Source organism: Oryctolagus cuniculus, chromosome 16 (assembly GCF_964237555.1).
Source record: "Oryctolagus cuniculus chromosome 16, mOryCun1.1, whole genome shotgun sequence".
Classification (NCBI taxonomy): Eukaryota; Metazoa; Chordata; class Mammalia; order Lagomorpha; family Leporidae; genus Oryctolagus; species Oryctolagus cuniculus.
Genome location: NC_091447.1, coordinates 65793248 through 65810635, shown reverse-complemented (window position 1 = coordinate 65810635; position 17388 = coordinate 65793248). Strand labels below are relative to the sequence as shown.

Below are 17388 nucleotides of genomic sequence, written 5' to 3'. Positions count from 1 at the left end.
ACGTACGCTGGGTTGAATTCGCCAGGCTAGCCCGGGGAACTTAGATTGAATGCTAGTGGCGGACACGTAAGCTACGCTGTGTTACTCGCGGAAGCCGCCGCGTGCAGAGAGCGTGCGGGGCACAAGTAGATAGGGAACGGGGCTCGCGAGGCTGTGGTTCAGACGCGAAAGGGTTAAGCGTGGAGACCGCGGAGCGCGCGAAGCCGAGCCGCGCAAAGCCGGGAAGCTGCGCAGATGAGAGAGGCGCGCGGGCTGAAGCGGCACAGAGCCGGGAACCCGCCGGCGGGGCGAGGTGCCGGAAAGCCGCAGGGATAAGAGAAAAGTGGAGTGAGAGAAATGGGAATGTTGGCAGACAGAAGTAAAATGGGAGAAATAGGAATGCCCGGAGATAGAGAAATAGAGAAATAGAAAGGCCTCCCCTCAACATGCCAATGAGAAAGCTTGGATTCGGTCTGCCCGATTAGTGAGGCGATGAGCACCTGCGGGCAGCTAGCAGCTTATGCACCGCAGGTCACCGAAGGCAGGCACGAATTAACATCAGTAAAGCTTCCCCACAATGCAACAATTAGGAGGCTTGGATTCGGTCTGCCTGATTTAAGGCGGTAAGCGCCAGCAAGCAGCTCGACCAGAGTATGAGCTGCAGGTCACCGAAGATAGGCACAAACCAACACTAATAAGTCTCCCCCACAATACGGCAATGAGAAGGCTTGGATTCGGTTTGCCTGATAGGTTTTGTAAACACCTGCAGGCAGTTCTAGCAGAGCAGAGCATGCGCTGCAGGGCACCGAACACAGGCACGCATCAGCGCCTAAAAACCTCCTCACAATGGCGAAGAGAGGACCCGGATTCGGTTTTCCTGATTGATAGGACTTGTAAGAGCCTGTGGCAACTCTAGCAAGTAGAGCAGAGTGTGTGCCGCGGGACACCGAAGACAGGCGCGTATCAACGCCAAAAATAAAAAGAAAGGGGGATCTGTGGGGAGCAAACCGGACTAGACTGTTACTGGAATTAAGACCTATTCTATGCATCTGCTCTCCCACAATATGGCGCTGGGAGAGAAGTAAACAGCTTCCGCACAGCTGCCTCCAGTTCAACCAATTAACTGTAGGACTTGCTCCTGATTGGAGAGCAGCGTACTCGGCGTGTGGGCAGCCGAGTTGGGATTGGCGGAGGAGGACTATAAAGGAGGAGAGAGACGGCATGCATCAGGAACATCTATGAGGAACATCTATGGGGAACATCTAAGGGAACCCGTGCAGCCCCCGAGAAAGCCGGCCGGCGGTGTGCCGCTCCCCTGCGGAAGTGGGGAATGCGGCCAGGGGGAACTGCCCTTCCACGGAGGTGGAAGGGATAGTAGCCAACCCGGGAAGAACCAGCAGCAAACCCGGGGAGGGCCGAGCAGACGAAAGAACAGCGCAGGGTCCTGTGTCGTTCCTCCACGAAGAGGGGGAGCGACACTCCGGGAGCTGGAATGTATTCACTCCGGTGCCTGGGGCCGCGTTCAGGACACACGGCGGGGTGGCCAGCCCGGGCTCCCAACCACGGAGAGGAGACGGCAGTGCACGGCGCGGGCTCTCGGCAGTGGGGGCTCAGGAGCAGGGGCCGGCTCCGGAGGAGACCCCAACGCCCGCAGACAGGCCCCTCACCCCTCGCCCCGCGGTCAGCTCCAGGGAAGCCTTGCGGGCAGTGGGAGCCGTCTGTGCTCAAAGCCCCAGCACACAGGGGGAGCCCGGGCGAGTGCCGCCTGGGCCCTGGGGCAGATACCGGGAGGAGGAGGGGGAGAGGCCTCCAACCCGGGTCACCGCCCTCTCGGCTTCCCGCCTGCCCCTCCCCTGGGCCCCAGCCACACCCTCTCTGCACCCTGCCCCTGGCCCCACCCTCCCCATGCCCCACCTCTGGCCACCACCCTCTCCAAACCCCGCCCCCGCCCCAGCCCCACCCTCCAAACCCCGCCCCCACCCCGCCCCCAGCCCTGCCCTCTCCAAACCCCGCCCCTGGCCGCTGCCCTGTGCGCCCCCCCCCACACTCTCCAAGCCCCGCCCTCTAGCCCACACCCCTGGAGACGCTCTTGAGCGACAGGTGACGCCTGGCGGGGGGGGGGGGCGGACGTGGCCGTGGCCGTGGCCGTGGCCAGCTCGTTCTGGCTGGGTTCCTTAGCATTCCTGCTACGAGTGTTTCTGTCTGTGTTCTGCGTGTGCAAATCCGAGGCGCGCGCTGCGGAAGGGCAGAGACTGTGGATCTGTGGGATACGCGTTACGGGAGCAGCCTGATCCGGCGCAGATTTCGAAATCTCCGCATTCCGAGGCTTTCAATGTGTATGGAAAATGCGGGTGATGAAGGAACTAGGCAAGGACTTCAAACCTTTTCCACCAAAACGAACTTAAATTAGGAGAAAGAGACAGAGACCGCCCCCAAGCGCTGGCTCTCCCTGGAGCTCCCTCCCGGGCTCCCACGCGGGCTCCCACGCGGGGCGGGGCCCAAGCACTGGGCATCGGCCGCTGCCCCCCACACGCGCAGGAGTCGGGACCCGAAGGCTCAGATGTGGGACCCAGGCACCCTCACCGGACTTTCAGCTGCCGGGCCGAACGCCGGCCCTAGGCTGACCTTTTTTTTAATTTAATTTTTACTTTTTTTATTTATTCCTTTGAAAGGCAGAATTAGAGAGAGAGAGAGAGAATCTTGCATCCGCTGGGTCTCTCCCCAGCGGCCACATGCCCAGGGCCGGGCCAGGCCGGAGCCGGGAGCCAGGAGCTCCACCCTGGTCGGCCCGTGGGCGCGGGGCCCAGGCACTTGGGCAGGTGCGCCAGCAGGGACTAGGATGACGTGCAGCGGCGGGGGCGGGACCCGGGCTGGAGGGGGCGCCTGTCTTGAGGCACCGCCCACGCACACAGGGTCTCCCACCCTCCGTGACCACCTGGGGATTCTGGGAGCCGCCCCTGCTTGCCTGCCCCGCGGCTACGGCTGCGTTCGTGGAATTCCTCAGGAGCGCTCTCACCGGGTCTGACGCAGGCCACGGCACCTCTGCCCTGCCCGGGAGCGGGGCTGGGGGGCCTGCAGGCCGCGTGGCTGCCCCCTTCCCCGCAGCCTGACCCGCCTCACGGGTTCTCAGCCTTTGGGCGCCGCCGGGAGATCTGAGCGCGGTCCCCTTGCGGGGAGGGGCAGCTGGGAGCCCTCACCTTCTTGGCGTCCCACGCTTGCTTGGGAAGGTTCTTGTCCGATTCCGCCGGCGTCTCCTCCATTCCTGGGACTGTCAATAGTAGGACTGGGGAGGGGGAGACGGGGATCAGACATCTCTGCAGTCCCCATGGTGGCGCGGTGGGGGAGGGGCAGGCCGGGGGTTGCGGGAACAGCCGGGACTCTGTGTGTGTGGTGCCACTGGGCCCACTGCTGCACCTGTCACCCCGGGGCCACCTGTTCCCTGCTCTGGGCGTCCGACGTCCAGCGCCCGAGGCCCTCCTGAGCCATGGGCACCAAGCACGGTGGGGGCTGAGGCTGGACTGATTCACCCGGGCGGTCAGTTAGCAGGTAGAAGGGACCAGGTAGCTGGGCACTGCTGGCGGGCCTGGAACCGGCTGTGCCTGAAGGCCTCCATCCAGGCCCTTCTGTCCACCGGAGAGCACTTCCCTCCTGTTTCCTGTCCGCTGGGCCCCGAGTCAGGTCCCACTGGAAACCAGGCTGGGGGGGCAGGCTGACCCCCACCCTGGCACCACCTGTGCCTCCCAGGGTGCAGAGAGATGAAGTCTGCACCCCAGCCCATCTCCAAGACTGCGCCAGGGGCGCTGGGTAAGGCTGGGCTCCAAGGTTGCAGAGCTGGCTTCTCCTGCCACCCAGGCCCTGCGGCCACCCTCCCCTGCCCCGGGTGTCTGGAAGCCTGGTCTTCGTCATCATCTTGGGGACGGGACACCCTTCTGCCTGCTGGGACGGTCACACCCACAGAAACGCTGCCCTCCGGGCCAGGACGTCCCTCCAAGGGCCCCAGGACGCTGCCTCCGGGCCAGCCCTGGAGCGGAGCCAAGGCCCCGGCTCAGTTCTGTCCTGGCCACAGGGTAGGCTTGGAGCCTGCGCTAGAGACGGCCTCTGGCCTCCGTCTGACGCACCGGGACAGGTGCCTGGGGGAGGCGAACCAGAAGGGCTTGGAGCACAGCCGTGGCCTGCTCTGCCGCGGTTCCCCAAACAGAAGCCAACATGAACGTGCAGGGGTGGATGGCTCTGCCTAGAAAACTCCTAAGCACTCTTCAAAACCCAGTTCACTCAGCCCCTGCCCCGCTCAAGGTTTCCCAGAGCCCCCGTCCCTTAACCCACGGCAGAGTCCGGGTCTTTCTTGGAGGGCCTGTCCACCCCGGGCCCCAGCTGACCCTGAGGCCGCGGGTCTCACCTCTTTTGTGGTGCGCGTCCTGGGCCGCCCCCGTGAAGGGCTCGGGCGGGGCAGGCGCCATTGTGCTCTGGTGCAGGGCGGAGTCCGAGTTGGTCCTGCGGGAGAGAAGACGGTGAGCTGCGCCCCCATCCCGCCCCGCCCAGGACACTGGCGACAGGCTGGGCCGGGGGTCCCGGGTCGCTTTTGCAAACTCCTGCGGCCGGCAGAAGGCCACGGGAGCACACGGGCACACGGGCACACGGGTGGCGGGCAGAGGGCTCCACTCCACTTCCTGCTCACGCGCACCCAGGGAGACCCGGGCGGAGCTCCCGGCCTGGAAGGCAGAGTGACAGCGAGCGAGCCAGAGATCTTGCACCGGGCTGGTTCACTCCCCACCAGGGCCACAACAGTTGCGGCTGGGCCTGGCCAAAGCCAGGAGCCTGGAGCTTCTTCCGGGTCTCCCAGGCGGGCGGCAGGGAGCCAGGGCCGGGACTCGAACCCGGGCACTGAGCACTGAGCCACTGTGTCGCGACTGCACCGCCACACTTGTTCTCTACTGCAAACACGGGACATTAACGTCCCGCTTGGGCTGCCTGGGGGTTCTGGGACATACAGGACACTCGGGCCGCGGTGCAGCCATGCCCGCAGCCGTCTGAGGCCCGCAGGACCGCTGCTGCTTTCCGTCTTGCAGGGCGGCATGCGGGCGGATTATTTGTTTTTCCTTGAGGAAAACACAAGGGTGGGATCCGTCCACGATCACGTTTGCCGTGGCTGCTTGGCACTGCCAAAACCGGCTCCTAACGCGGCATCCGCCGTGGGCTGGGTCCTCGGCACACGGCTAAGGCGCCGCCTGGGACGCCCACAAATCCCAGGTCGGACTCCCCAGGATTCTGCTTCTGCCTCTACTACTGCTGTGTTTTAATTTACTAATTCAAAACAGGGACACAGAGAGAAGACCTTCCATTTGGTTCGCTCCCCAAAGGGCCGCAGCAGCCGGGTATGGGCCCGGCTGAAGCCAGGAGCCTGGAGCTCCATCCGGGTCTCCCGCGTGGGTGGCAGGGGGCCAAGCACTTGAGTCGCCACCCGACGCCTCCCGGGCCTGTTGGCAGGCGCACGGATGTAAGCGGAGCAGCGGGACTTGCGCCGAGCTCTGATCTGCGGGGCTGGGCTGCAGGCGGTGGACTGACCAGTCTGCTCCCCGCGCATGCGCCCAGCCTGCTCCCCGCGCATGCGCACCCTGGGAGGCAGCAGGTGACGGCCCCAGCACTTGGGCCCCTGCCGCCCACATGGGAGACCTCGACTGGGTTCCGGGCATCCGGAGAGTGAACCGACGAGGGGATGGTTTTGACCACATATGAAGTGAAAGCCACACACTGAACATGCAAGAACCCAAATTTAGTAAAAAAAAAAAAAAAAAAAAAAAAAAAAAGAAAGAAAAGAAAAGAAAGAAACAAAAGGAAAAGGAAAAGGCCGAGGCCCGCAGAGCTCGCGAGCTCCGTGTGGTTGGCGAGGGCCGGGCTCAGAAGCGTCTGGACGTTTCGCAGCTGTGGCATTTCGGAGGGACTGAGCGCTGGGGTTCCCCGCGGAACCAAAGCCCAGAGCCACGCTCCGCCTCCCGCCCGCGGCCACTGACCTCCTCCAGCTGGTGTCCGAGGGTGGCGACAGGTACACGGTGCCGTAGGGGCAGCTGTCGGCGTGCGCCGGAGTTAAGGGGCCCAGGCAGCAGGCTCGGACCCCACCCCTGCCCCAGCTCGCAGGAAGCCCGGGGCAGCCTCGGCTGCCGGAGTCCCTGAGGCCCAGGCCTGCGAACAGCTGAGGCCAGCGGGGGGCGCGCCGGCCCTTCCTGCCTGGCGGGAGCAGCCCCGGCAGGGGCTCCCCGGGGGCGCGGCCTGGCCACCTCGCAGTCAGCACTCTCCTCCTGCGAGCACACGTGCGGCCCGCGCCCGTCCAAGGCCCCGCCGCGGGGCCGAGTGCAGCTGACCCCCGTCTCCACTCTGGATTCCGGGCTGCCGGGGCGGCTCCCGGGGCCCCGAGGGCCCGGTCTCAGCCCAGCTGGCTGAGCTCCCCGGGCCCTGCGGAAGTGAGAGCCGGAGCGGAGCGGCTGTCTCTGTTCAGCAGAGCGGGGCTCCTGGAGCAACCGCAGGCCGCTCGGACGCCAGTGCCGGGGCCCGGCTGGCCGAGCACCAAGAGGGGCCGGGGAGTGGGGAGTGGGGAGTGGGGAGGGCTCTGGCCCTCCGCGAGGAAGCGAGGCAGATCTGTTCGCATCTGGCAGGCATCAAGCATCCCTCGATCCGAGTCCCACAGAGCCCGCCCTCAGCCTCACTGCCTTGGCCTCCGCCACGCCCGTGGGCACCCACCCACGGCCCTGGGCACCTGAGCGCCCCGTGGGGCGGCCTCACCTGCCTGGGGAGCTACTTCCCATGTTCCTCTAGTCCCCAAGCCTGGCCGAAGGCTCCCTGGCTTGCAGTACCCCCTTCTCCAGGGTGTCTCCCTGGATTGCCCAAACCTCCCTGGCGGCGCTGCTCTGATCCCGTCCCCAGGGCTGAGGGCCGGCAGCTGCATCAGAGCCCGCTGGGCGTGCCTGGGGCCCCAGAGCCGCTGCGAGGCCCCGCCCCTCGCACTCCAGGATGAAGGATATCTGGCGTCCGTGTTTGTCCACCGACAGCGGCCGGCGGTGCGGGGAGCCGAGCCGGCCGCGCTCCCGGTACACTCTGTCCACCAGCCCGTGGTGCCGGGTGGTCCGGCTGGTGTCCAGGCCCGATGACTGGAAGGGTGTCTGGATGTGAGTCGGAGAGGGGAGAGAGAGAGAGACCCGAACACCAGTTACCGGCTGTGGCTGGGCCCCTCCGCGCACACACCCTGGGCCATCACCCCCCAGCTGGGGATGGGTTTCCTCCTGTGGCCCCAGCTCCCCGGCCCTCTGAGCACTGGGGTGTGGGGAGGGGTTGCACGAGCCGGGACGGGCGGTTCCCAGGAGCCAGGCTGGTGGCGTGCACTGCGGCCGGCATGCACGGGCCAGGCAGGGCAGGGGCGGCACAAGCTCGGGCGGGGCCAGCGCCGGCCGGGGTGCCAGGGGTGCAGGCGGCCGAGCAGCCCTCCTCCCCAGCCTCGCCAGGTACAGACAGGCTCCGCCCTCTCTCCCCGGGCCTGGCAGGCCTCCTCTCCCCTACGTCACCCCCGGAGGGGCCTGCCAAGAGCCGGCCGGGGGCCTCCAGCCCAGCACCGCTGCAGGGCCCACCTGGCCAAGTGCTCGCTCTGGGGAGGCCTCCTAGCTGAGCCCAGGACTGCTCCTGATGGAGACGAGGCCTCCCCCACCCCCCGGGTGCACAGGCGCCTCCCAGAGCCTGCCTGCAGCTTGGCCGGACGGGGCCACCTTCCAGCACCTGGGGCTGGCACGGGGCCTCCTGGCAGCTCCCGTTTCCCACCAGGTTCCGTGCCCCAGGGGGCCGGTGGGGGCCCGCACTCTGCGTGCCCTGGCCCCACACGGCCTGCTCGCCACACGGCCAGGATGAGACTGGCCGCCCTCATTGGCTCTGGGCACACTCGGCCTCTCTGGCCATCTGGTCCACCCCCGCCCCGAGTCCGTCTTCTGTGGGCAGCCGGACAGAAGCGCTCCTGGTCCCTGCCCCCGGGAGACTAACGGCGAGAACCACTGTGCTTCCGCGGGCACCCCAGCGCCCGGGCCGGGGGCCCAGCGGGGGTCCTGCTGGCCTGGGCCTGCGCCTGAGCGGGGGCAGGAACCTCGCCATCCATGGGGCACAGGCGCGGGTGGGCGGGGGCTGTGCATCTTCTCCCAGAGGTGCCCTGAAGCCCGGGGTGGGCGTGGGGCGGAGGTGGGGGTGCTGAGGCGGCTGAAGCAGAGCCAGAGACAGAACAGAGCCGGGGCCGGCTGCCCCCGTGCCGGCGGGGGCGCATGTGTTCCGAAGGCCGGCCCATGCAGCGTCGGGGGCACATGCTGGGTTCTGGGGGGACCCTGGCCCGGGAGGTGCAGCAGCGGCGGCCGCCCAGGAGTCCAGGGGGGCCCTCAGCGTGACCACACGCACTTCCCTAGACCGGGACACGGGGCGGATCCGGCTCCCGGGGAGCTCAGGGGCGCCCGGTGCCTGCGCGCGTGGCGGGGTCTCGGGGGCTGGTGCTGGGGATCCGCGGCCCCAGCCTGGGGGCTCATTACCAGAGAGACAGGAGCCGCTGCCAGGGCCTCCCCCAGAAATCCGCCGGGCTGAAAATGCAAAGAATCAAGACTCTGAGCGGGCCCGAGGCGGCCCCCACGCACGGCTGTCAGGGAGGCGCCCGGGGACGCACTTGGAGCTGGTGGGGGGAAGGGGGGGACCAGCCACGAAGGGCACAGCCGTCGGCAGTGGTGCCACCGCAGGACACTCACTGTGGCACCCCAGAAGCCCAACAGGGCCAGTCTGGGGGACCCTGTCCCCTCCCAGAGGGACTGCGGCTGGGGTGAGTTGCGTGGGGTGCTGAGCCCTAGGCCTGCGTTCAGCGTCCGGTGGGAGACAGGCGGGTGGGCCCAGGCCGGCTCCCCGTCCCACCCTGCCCCCCTTGCACCTGCAGACCGGGAGGCAGCCGAGGGCCTCGCCGGCCTTATCTCTGGTTATTTACGATAAGGATGCTCCCGGCGGCCCGCGGCCTGCAGGAGCCGCGCTGTGTGGGCGGCTGCCAGGAAGCACTTGTAGACAAGTGGGGTCGGCGGCCCGGCCTCCTTCTGAGAACTGCTGGGCTTCTGGATTAGTGAGGCGGGACGGAGCCAAGCCCCCGAGGCCCCGAGCGCAGCCCGCAGCCGCACAGCCGGCCGACAGGTGTAGCGGCTGCTGAGCACGGCCGTGGGCGGTCGGGGGGGCCCCTCCGCTGAGCCGGGTGAACCCCAGTGGGGCCACGCTGCCTCCTCCCATCCACAGGACGGAAAAGGAGCGGGGGTGGGGTGGGGTGGGGGCGGGCAGCGAAGGCTGCAGCAACTCTCGGTGACCCCAGCTGTCCACTGCGTCCATCACGCACGCGTCGCGACCTGGCCAGGGCAGCTTGTCCTGGGGTGGGGCCGGGGGCTCACCTGGAAGGGCAGGTCCATGGTGCCGCTCCCGATCTGGTTCACGTTGGGGAGGGAGCCGCCGTAGTACTGGCCGCGGCTCGGGCCCAGCTGCAGATACTGTGACTTCTGGAGTTGGAGCTGCGAGACAGGGGTGGGGGGCACTTCCTGAGCAGGAACAAACCCGAGGCGCGGGGCCGCCGAGGTGGCAATAGCATGCCCCGAGCAGACCCACGACCCTGAACTTGGCGCCAGCCGCCTGGCAAGGCCAGAGCCCCAGAGGCGGCCCGACCCCGCCACCCACCTCCCCAGAGGCTGCGCCAAAGGGTCCCGCTCTGAAACAGGAGGCCGGCTTTCCAGGCACGGGCGGGGAGGCCCCACCCCTCGCGGGGACACGGGGACAGGGTGGCCGGGGGATTCCCCAGACCCCATCTGGCTCAGGTTGGACGCAGCCCCTCCGTACACGGGCTGTGGCTCAGGCCCAGCTGCCCACGGTCTCCAGGCGCCCTCTGCATGTCCTGCTGACCTCATGGACCCCGGGCCCAGCTAAGCCCCGGCACCAGGGGCCTGGAGCTCCCTGACCGGCGGCCCCGGCGGGCGGATGCTAACACTGGCCACTTCCCCTTCGAGTGAGTGCTGTCCTCTGCCACCAGCAGCCTGGCCTCTGACCCTTGGGATGCCGCCATGGCAGGCGCACGCCCTGGCCCCTGTGCCCGGCAGGGGCGGGTGCTAGGGTGGGATGCTGTGTGCACAGCAAGGCTCTCCCACACCGTCCCGAGCTTCCGGGGGGAGCCGCGGCACTGGAGCAGAAGGGAAGTTCGGGAAATGTTGGAGCGCCCGGCCCAGGTAAACGGCTGTTTGCTGTCTCAGCTGGGCGGCCCAGGCTGCCTCTGGACACGGCCACGCGTGAGTTCACGGGTCAGCGCTGTGACGGTGGGGGGCGACTGTGCAGGGCGAGGTCCCCACGTCCTGACCCTGGCCCGACCCATGCCTGGGCACCCTCCCTCCTTCTGCGGCAGAAGCATGTCCCCTCAGCTTCTGTGGATCCAGCGGCCCCAGAGGCCGCGATCCCAGCTGCGCCTCGGCCTCTCCTCCCTCCCCAGAGGAAGCCGTAGACACGGGTACGAGTGTGCACGCATGGCTCGGGTGTGACACAGGAAGTGCTCCCCCCAACACATGCCTCTTACCGTGAGCTGAACCGCCGGCTCCCCCGGGACGGGACCCACAGGGCCCTCCGCTGCCCTGGCCCTTCCCTCCCACCCCTCCCGCTCTGAAGGGACCCCAGGCCCTGAGTGCGACGCCCGGCGGAGACGCTGCCCCTCCCATAGGGGACCCATGCTCACACGAGGGAGCTGAACGCTTGCCCCCATTAACTTCCTGAAGACCCTCAGATAGCGCAGGCTTTCTCCTGCACCAAAATGTACGACCTCCTAAGTCTGCCCTCCACCATCTTTCCAGGGTCCCCGCCTCGGCTGCGCGTGCAGCTCTGCCCTGGGCCGTGAACCTGGCCTTTGTCCCGGCCCCTGCCCGGTGACCTGGACGTGAGGGCGGGTGCTGGCGCCGGCCGTGAAGTGTCAGGGCGCGGCGCCCGAGTTCGAGCCCCAGCTCCCCTCCCGACTCCTGAGGCAGGTGTCCCGAGTGGCAGCCTGCTCTTGGGTTTGACCTGAATGTCCGAGTAGGGCCAGGCTCTGCGGGCGGCGGGCGAGGATGGCTGCTCCCGGGTCGCGTGTCCCCCACCCCGGAGGCTGGCGTCTCTCCCAGGTCCGGCTGGTACCGCCAGGATTCCTCCAGCCCCCGCCCCGGGACCCGGAGCTACCCCCAGATCTGGGCGTGCGAGGAGCCTTGGGGGCCTGTGCAGGAGGACCTCAGGCTGGGGGGCTCAAAGCCCCAGGGCTGCACTGTGTCATCGTCTGGGGCTGAAGCCACACCACAGGCATCGGCCAGCGCCCCAGGAGGATCCGGGGGAGGAGGCTTCCCGCCACGTCTAGCTCCTGGGGCTCAGGAGCCCCTCAGTTTGCGGCCACACGGCTCCGGTCCCTGCCTCTGCTGTGACGCGGCCGCTCCCCTTCCTGTCCTGTCTTTCCTCATGTGACAACACAGCCCACCCTGCGTCCACGGATTCAACCAACCACTGACAAACTATTCAGGAAACAGGGGCTGCGCACAGGGGCCGGAGCTGCGGCGGGTGAAGCCACCGCTTGTGCCGCCAGCATCCCATACGCACCCTGCCGGTTCGAGCCCCGGCCGCTCCACTTCCCATCCAGCTCCCTGCTGACGCACCCGGGAAAGCAGTGGAGGACGGCCCAGGTGCTTGGCAACTGCACCCACGCGGGAGACCCGCAGGAGGCTCCTGGCTGTGGCCTGGCCCAGCTCCAGCTGCTGTGGCCACGCAGGAACTGCTTTAGCAGATGGGAGACATCTCTCCCTCTCTGTGTTTCAAATAAATCTTAAGAAAAAAAAAAAAAAAGGAACCATGCCCACATTGAGAGCGTGCGGACTCCTCTCCTGGCCACTGTTCCCTAAACAGCGCGGCGTGATGACGGCGTCCCCGGCTCTGAGGTCCCCGGGAGCGGCTGAGGAGTCTGCTGTCTTTGGGGGGCTCTGGAACCAGACCCCCGGCAGCTGCCGCTGGATCAGGGCCCCCGATCCGGGACGTGCTCACCCCAGGACCCTCCTTCCACGTGAGGCCCGAGGAGGGGCCGCGCAGGGCCAGCTCCAGGCCTGGGAGGGAGTGCCCGTTCTCCAGATGGGAAAGCAGGGCTCAGCGGGGAGCCGGGGCCGCCCAGGGAGCGAGCGGCACCTGGGCCGTCAGCGGCCCGAATGACTGGGGGCCCAGGGCCCAGGCCCCCACAGAGACGCCCTGGCCGTGGGCCCCTGGTCTCTGGGCAGGGGACCTCCACACCGTGACACAGCTATGCCACGCCCCGTGCCCATCCTGCTCGCAGGGGCCCCTAAAAGGTGACTTCTCGGATCTCCCTGACACCCCCTTGCTGCTGGGACCCCTGCCTCACTCACCGCCAAGCCCCCGCTGGCCCATCCCCATCCTGGGGGGAGGTCCCACAGCCAAGGCTCTAGGACAGCCTGGAGTGATGGGACTGTAGCTACTTCTGTGGGCTGAGAGGACATTTTGGGGGCAGCCCCGAGGGTCCCCCCAACACATAGAACATGGCCACATGCCTGGCTGCCGGCGACTCGCTCTGGGGCTGGGCAACCATCACCATGGAAACCGACCATGAAGTTACAGGGAGCAGGCAGGCGACGGCAAAGCTGTGCCGGGCGGTAAGGGAGAGCTGTGGGCTCCGGGCGTGCCTGTTTCCCCCTCTCACTGGCAAGGCGAGTGTGGTCCGGTCCTCTGCTCCCCCCAGCCACCACACCCACCCACTGCCCCAGGGCCTTTGCACGGCCAGACGCCTCTGCCTGAAAAAGCTCTTCCCGCGGGGCCAGCTGCCAGCCCCCACCGCGGGGTTCACTGCCCCAACGCCTGCACCGGCCAGGGCTGGGAACGCCACTCAGCCTCCCATGGGCCACCTGCTGGCCCTCAGCACAAATGAGCAGGCAGCGGAAACTAGAAGAGGAGCGAGACCAGGATCCATGTGCTCCGCCCGCCCGCTCACAGGAGTTCCGAGCGCCGTTTCCCGCGCTTGCAAGCCGTGCGCACAGCCTCTCTGGAGAAAGAGCCGCCCTTTGGGCTGTCTGGGTTGTTCTTTTTCGGTTGTTGAGTTCCCTTTGGGATGCATTTCTTTCTTTATTTGTTTGAAAGGCAGAGCATGACAGATCTCCCCTCTGCTGGTTCACTCCCCCAAATGTCTGTGACAATCAGGGCTGGGCCAGGCTGAAGCCAGGAGCCAGGAGCTCCACCCGGGGCTCCACGTGGGAGGCGGGGCCCCAGCCTCCCCGGGCGGGCGCTCGGCCGTGGGATGCTGGTGTCGCAGGTGGCAGCCTGGCCCTGCACCACCCGTCAGCCTTACAGGGCCTTTGCAGGCTTGAGTTCTTGCATTTAGGTTTCTGGTGTGATCTGGGGTGACGCTGGCTGGCTGTCAGCTTTCTGACTGCCCCCACCCCCACCCCGGCACACGCGGGTCCCCAGGCTGGCTGACAGCGCCTGGCACACCCGAGTTTCTCATTAAGTGCTCACAGGAGGGGATCACCGTGGAGGGAGGGAGGGAGGAGGGCGGGAGGCCCCCCCGGAGGCCCCCCCCCCCATCTCCCAAGCGTAAACAGAGAGCCGAGCACACAAACACAGCGGCCTCGGAATGCCTTTAATCAGGCTCTCAGCCGCTGCCAAGGCCTGTCCTGCGGGGGGCCGCTGCAGCACACAGGCGCCCCCTGCCCCCCGCACGCCTGGGGAAGAGCCCCCCCAGTGAGGCGACCCCGGCCCTGCCGGCTGGCCGAGCGCCCAGGGCGGGGAGACACAGCTGCACCCCCGTCTTCAAAGTGGGGAAACCGAGGCTTGCCTGAGGCAGCCTGGCCTCCGCTCTGAGCTTTCCCCAGCCAGCCGGCAGGCCTGCCTCCTGCCCTCGTTCCGGAATGTTGCAGGAGCCCCCTGGTTAGACGCCCTTGGCTGCCCACCCCTGGGCTGCGTGGTCCTGCACTGCTCTCTGCTCCCACCATCCCCTCGAAGGAACTTCCCACAGCGGCTACACCCCTGCCTTAGCCTGCTCCGGAGGCCTCAAAAATACAAGGAGACCCCCAAAACCTAGTGGGGAAACACAGAATTAAGAGGGAAGTTGAGGGGCCGGCACTGTGGCACAGCGGGCTAAAGCCCTGGCCTGCAGCACTGGCATCCCATACGGCGCCGGTTCAGGTCCCTGCTGACGTCCTGGGGAAGCAGTGGAGGATGGCCCAAGTCCTTGGGCCCCTGCACTCGCGTGGGGGACCCAGATGAGCTCTTGGCTTTGGATGGGCCCAGCTCTGGCCGTTGTGGCTTTGGGGAATGAACCAGGGATGGAAGACCCCTCTCTACCTCTCTACCTCGTGCAAATAAATGTAAATAAATCTGAGACAGAGAGAGAAATTGATTTGGCTGCCAAAAAAAAAAAAAAAAAAAAAAAAAAACTTGGAAACTCATGCATAGTTTTTTCATAATAAAGTATCTTGCGCGGGCTTTTTTGAAGACCCCCCCCCCATCCCGTATGCATGGATTTCAAACGCTGGGGCGGGAGGCACTGAGTTCAGCTTCGCCTTCAACTCCATTTGCCGCACACTGTTTGAAGGCCCCTCGTACGGAGACCGGGCGGCCCCGACGACACGTCCATTCTCACGGTCACGGTGGCTGCTGCAGATCCAAGGTCCGGGCCGGGGGGGGGGGTCCCCCTAAAGGCCCCCCTGCTGGGGGCGGGGCTTCAGCATCCGAACTGGGCAGGGTCCGGGGACCCTTCAGCCCAAAGCCCCCTCGCCCAGTGCTGCCTGCCTGCGTCTGTCCCACGGGTCGCTGTGCCTGGCCAGGTCCCGAGAGCCCCACCCCTCAAGTCTTCAGGGAGGACCCATGGCTGGCCATGCCCAGGGGCGCCGCATGGGCCTGGAGAGACGGGGCAGGGCAGGCAGGAGGCCGTGGGGGTCGTCTATGGATTCAGGTGCCTGAACGTACAGGGACGCGCGGCTCACGGGGGTGGGGACGGCCGTCCACCTGGCAAAGGCAGGTGACACAGAGGTTTCAAGCCGGGCAGCTCAGGGCAGCCCCGTGCGGGACTGCACCGCGTCCTCCCCAAGGCCACGCCCACCCAGGCTCCGCAGTGACCTCGGCTGAAGCAGCGAGTGGGAGGTCATCTGGGCTCCGGGAGGTCCCTCGACCAGTGACAAGAGGACAGGCAGACAGGGACAAGAGCGGGAGCAGCCACCAGGCCCAGATTCTCCCCCGGGAGCCTTAGGAGGGAAGCGGGCCGCCCTCCCCGAGACGATACACACACCCACACCGCTGTGGGTTTATCACACCAGGGGTCTTCAGCGCTTCCCCCCACGCTCGGCCTCGGGCTGGTGCCTGGGAACAGAGGGGGCCCCGGGTCTAGGCGGTGGGGCAGGGCGAGGGCAGGGATCTGGCAAGGGGGATCGGGGAGCCTGGGCAGGATCTGGGGGAGTGGGGACAGGCCAGGCCAGCTCCCGGGGCGGCCACTGCAGAGGGTGGGGGGAAGGCCACATTCAGACGGCTGGGGGCATTGAAGGCCCCCATGGTGCCCTGCTGGGTGGGGGTCTTGGCACCTCCCTGGAAGACTCTGCCAGATCCCCCCACAGCCACCCCAGGAGCTACACTGGGCACAGACACGGAGGTCGGCCAAGGCTGCCCAAGGCCCCGGCAGCAAGGAGGAGATGGAGATACAGTGGGCGGGGCCTCTCAGACACACGCCCACAGCGCCTGGGCCGGGCAGCAGGTCCTGGAGGTGCCGGTCACCTCCCCATGCTCATGGTGGCTGGGGGGTGGGCACAGTGGCAGCAGCTTCTTAGGCTCTCCCCCCGACTCCAGGGCCTGGGGGGAGGGGCTTCTCCGGGAGCAGCGCCCCCACCCCGGGCTGGTTCGCTCCCCAAATGCCTGCAACGGCCAGGGCTGGGCTAGGCTGGAGCTGGGCGCTAAGAGCTCCTTCCGGGTCTCCTGCGTGGGAGAGGTGGGAAGGACCCCGGGGAGCCTCTGGAGGGGGGGCAGCCCCAGGGACGCTGGGACTTTGGTCTTCTGCCCTCCAGAGCGCTGACAGCTCTGGGGTTGGAGGCCTGCCCCTTGCTGGTTCTCTGTGGCAACAGCTCCAGGACACCAACGCGTGGCTCCCCCGACACCCTGCTGTCCCCCCTTCCCAGGCCAACAAACAGGAAGTCCCAAACACCCGCCCTTCCAGGAGCCGCAGCTGGGCTCATCAGATCCGCCACCACGCCCCGTCCACACCTGCTCCCAATCCCCTCTCTACACCTTTTTTTTTTAAGCCCGAAAACGAAAAGAACCCCAGTGAGAGCGCAGAACAATGCACCTGCACAGCCCGGCCGCAGACAGGACAGCGGCCACCTCCCCAGTCCCAGCCAACCCTCACCCAAAACTGTGCCAAGAGTCCCGGGCTGGGGGTCTCGGTCAACTTCTGTGACCACGCACGAAGGCGCTTTGCAAAGTTCGTGCAAAAAAGAATCAAAAGACAAGTCCAGAGACTGGCTCCGGGCACAGTGGTTAAGCAGCCATTCGGCTTGCCCACGTCTCACACCAGAGTGCCGGGTTCGAGTCCTGGCTCCTCCCCTTCCCGTCCAGTTCCCTGCGCATGCGCACCCTGGCAGTCAGCAGTGGCCCCAGTGCTCGGCCCCTGCCACCCACGGGGGAGACCCGGATGGCGCTCCCGGCTCCTAGCTCCAGCCCGGCCCAGCCCTGGCCGCTGTGGAAACCGGGGCAAGATCTCAGTCTGTCTCTCCCTCTCTGTTGCTCTGCCTTAGAAATGAAATGGGGGAGGGGGAAGTGTTCAGACCCAAACAGCAGAACCCACCCTCCACTCACCGAGCCACTGTGGAGCCGGGGCCCCCAGGAAGGGCCAGGAAGGTGTGCTTGGTGGACGGTGAGCTGCGGGTCTTCTGTGTCCCCCAGAAACGCAGGCCCCGTCCCAACTCTGTGTGTGTGTGTGTGCACATGACAGCCTCTTTGCCGGCGGCCGCCCGGGAGTGCGGCAGGCCGAAGAGAGGGGGAGCGGGCTGTGGACAGTGGACTGGGGGACCTGGGAGGTCACCCTGCAGGCCAGGCAGGGCCCCCCGGGCCGCCCCGACAGCTAGGCCTCAGCCTTCTGTCTCCCTGAGCCGCGGGAAGCCGCTTCTGCTGTTCCGAGTCACCCAGCCAGTTACAGCGGCCTCGGGACGGGCAGGCTGAGGCCCCGTGCACGTGCGTGCGTGCGTGTCACACCGCGAGAGAACATTCCAGAACTCCCCGACACTCCCCCACGCTCCCACCCCAGCCTCGGGGCACGCTCTGCGCGTCTCTGTAGCGGGGGAACAGATCCCTTGCAGTTTAATTTTAAATCTCATCACCCAAACCACCAGCCGGGGAGGC

At 66.8% G+C, this 17388-nt stretch overlaps 1 protein-coding gene across 6 annotated transcripts in view; it reads right to left on the bottom strand.

The window, feature by feature from the left end:
• CRTC1 (CREB regulated transcription coactivator 1) overlaps positions 1-17388 on the bottom strand; it is a 57197-nt gene that overhangs the window by 16018 nt on the left and 23791 nt on the right. For 3 of the 6 annotated variants that reach the window (XM_070059023.1, XM_070059025.1, XM_070059028.1), the window contains exons 2-7: positions 9411-9527; positions 8526-8573; positions 6993-7130; positions 5988-6049; positions 4376-4470; positions 3177-3262 (exon numbers count right to left, since the gene is read on the bottom strand). In XM_070059023.1, coding sequence (XP_069915124.1) covers positions 3177-3262; positions 4376-4470; positions 5988-6049; positions 6993-7130; positions 8526-8573; positions 9411-9527 — 546 coding nt within the window. The remainder of the gene's footprint in view (positions 1-3176; positions 3263-4375; positions 4471-5987; positions 6050-6992; positions 7131-8525; positions 8574-9410; positions 9528-17388) is intronic. The other 3 variants (XM_070059024.1, XM_070059026.1, XM_070059027.1) reach the window with 1 other exon arrangement.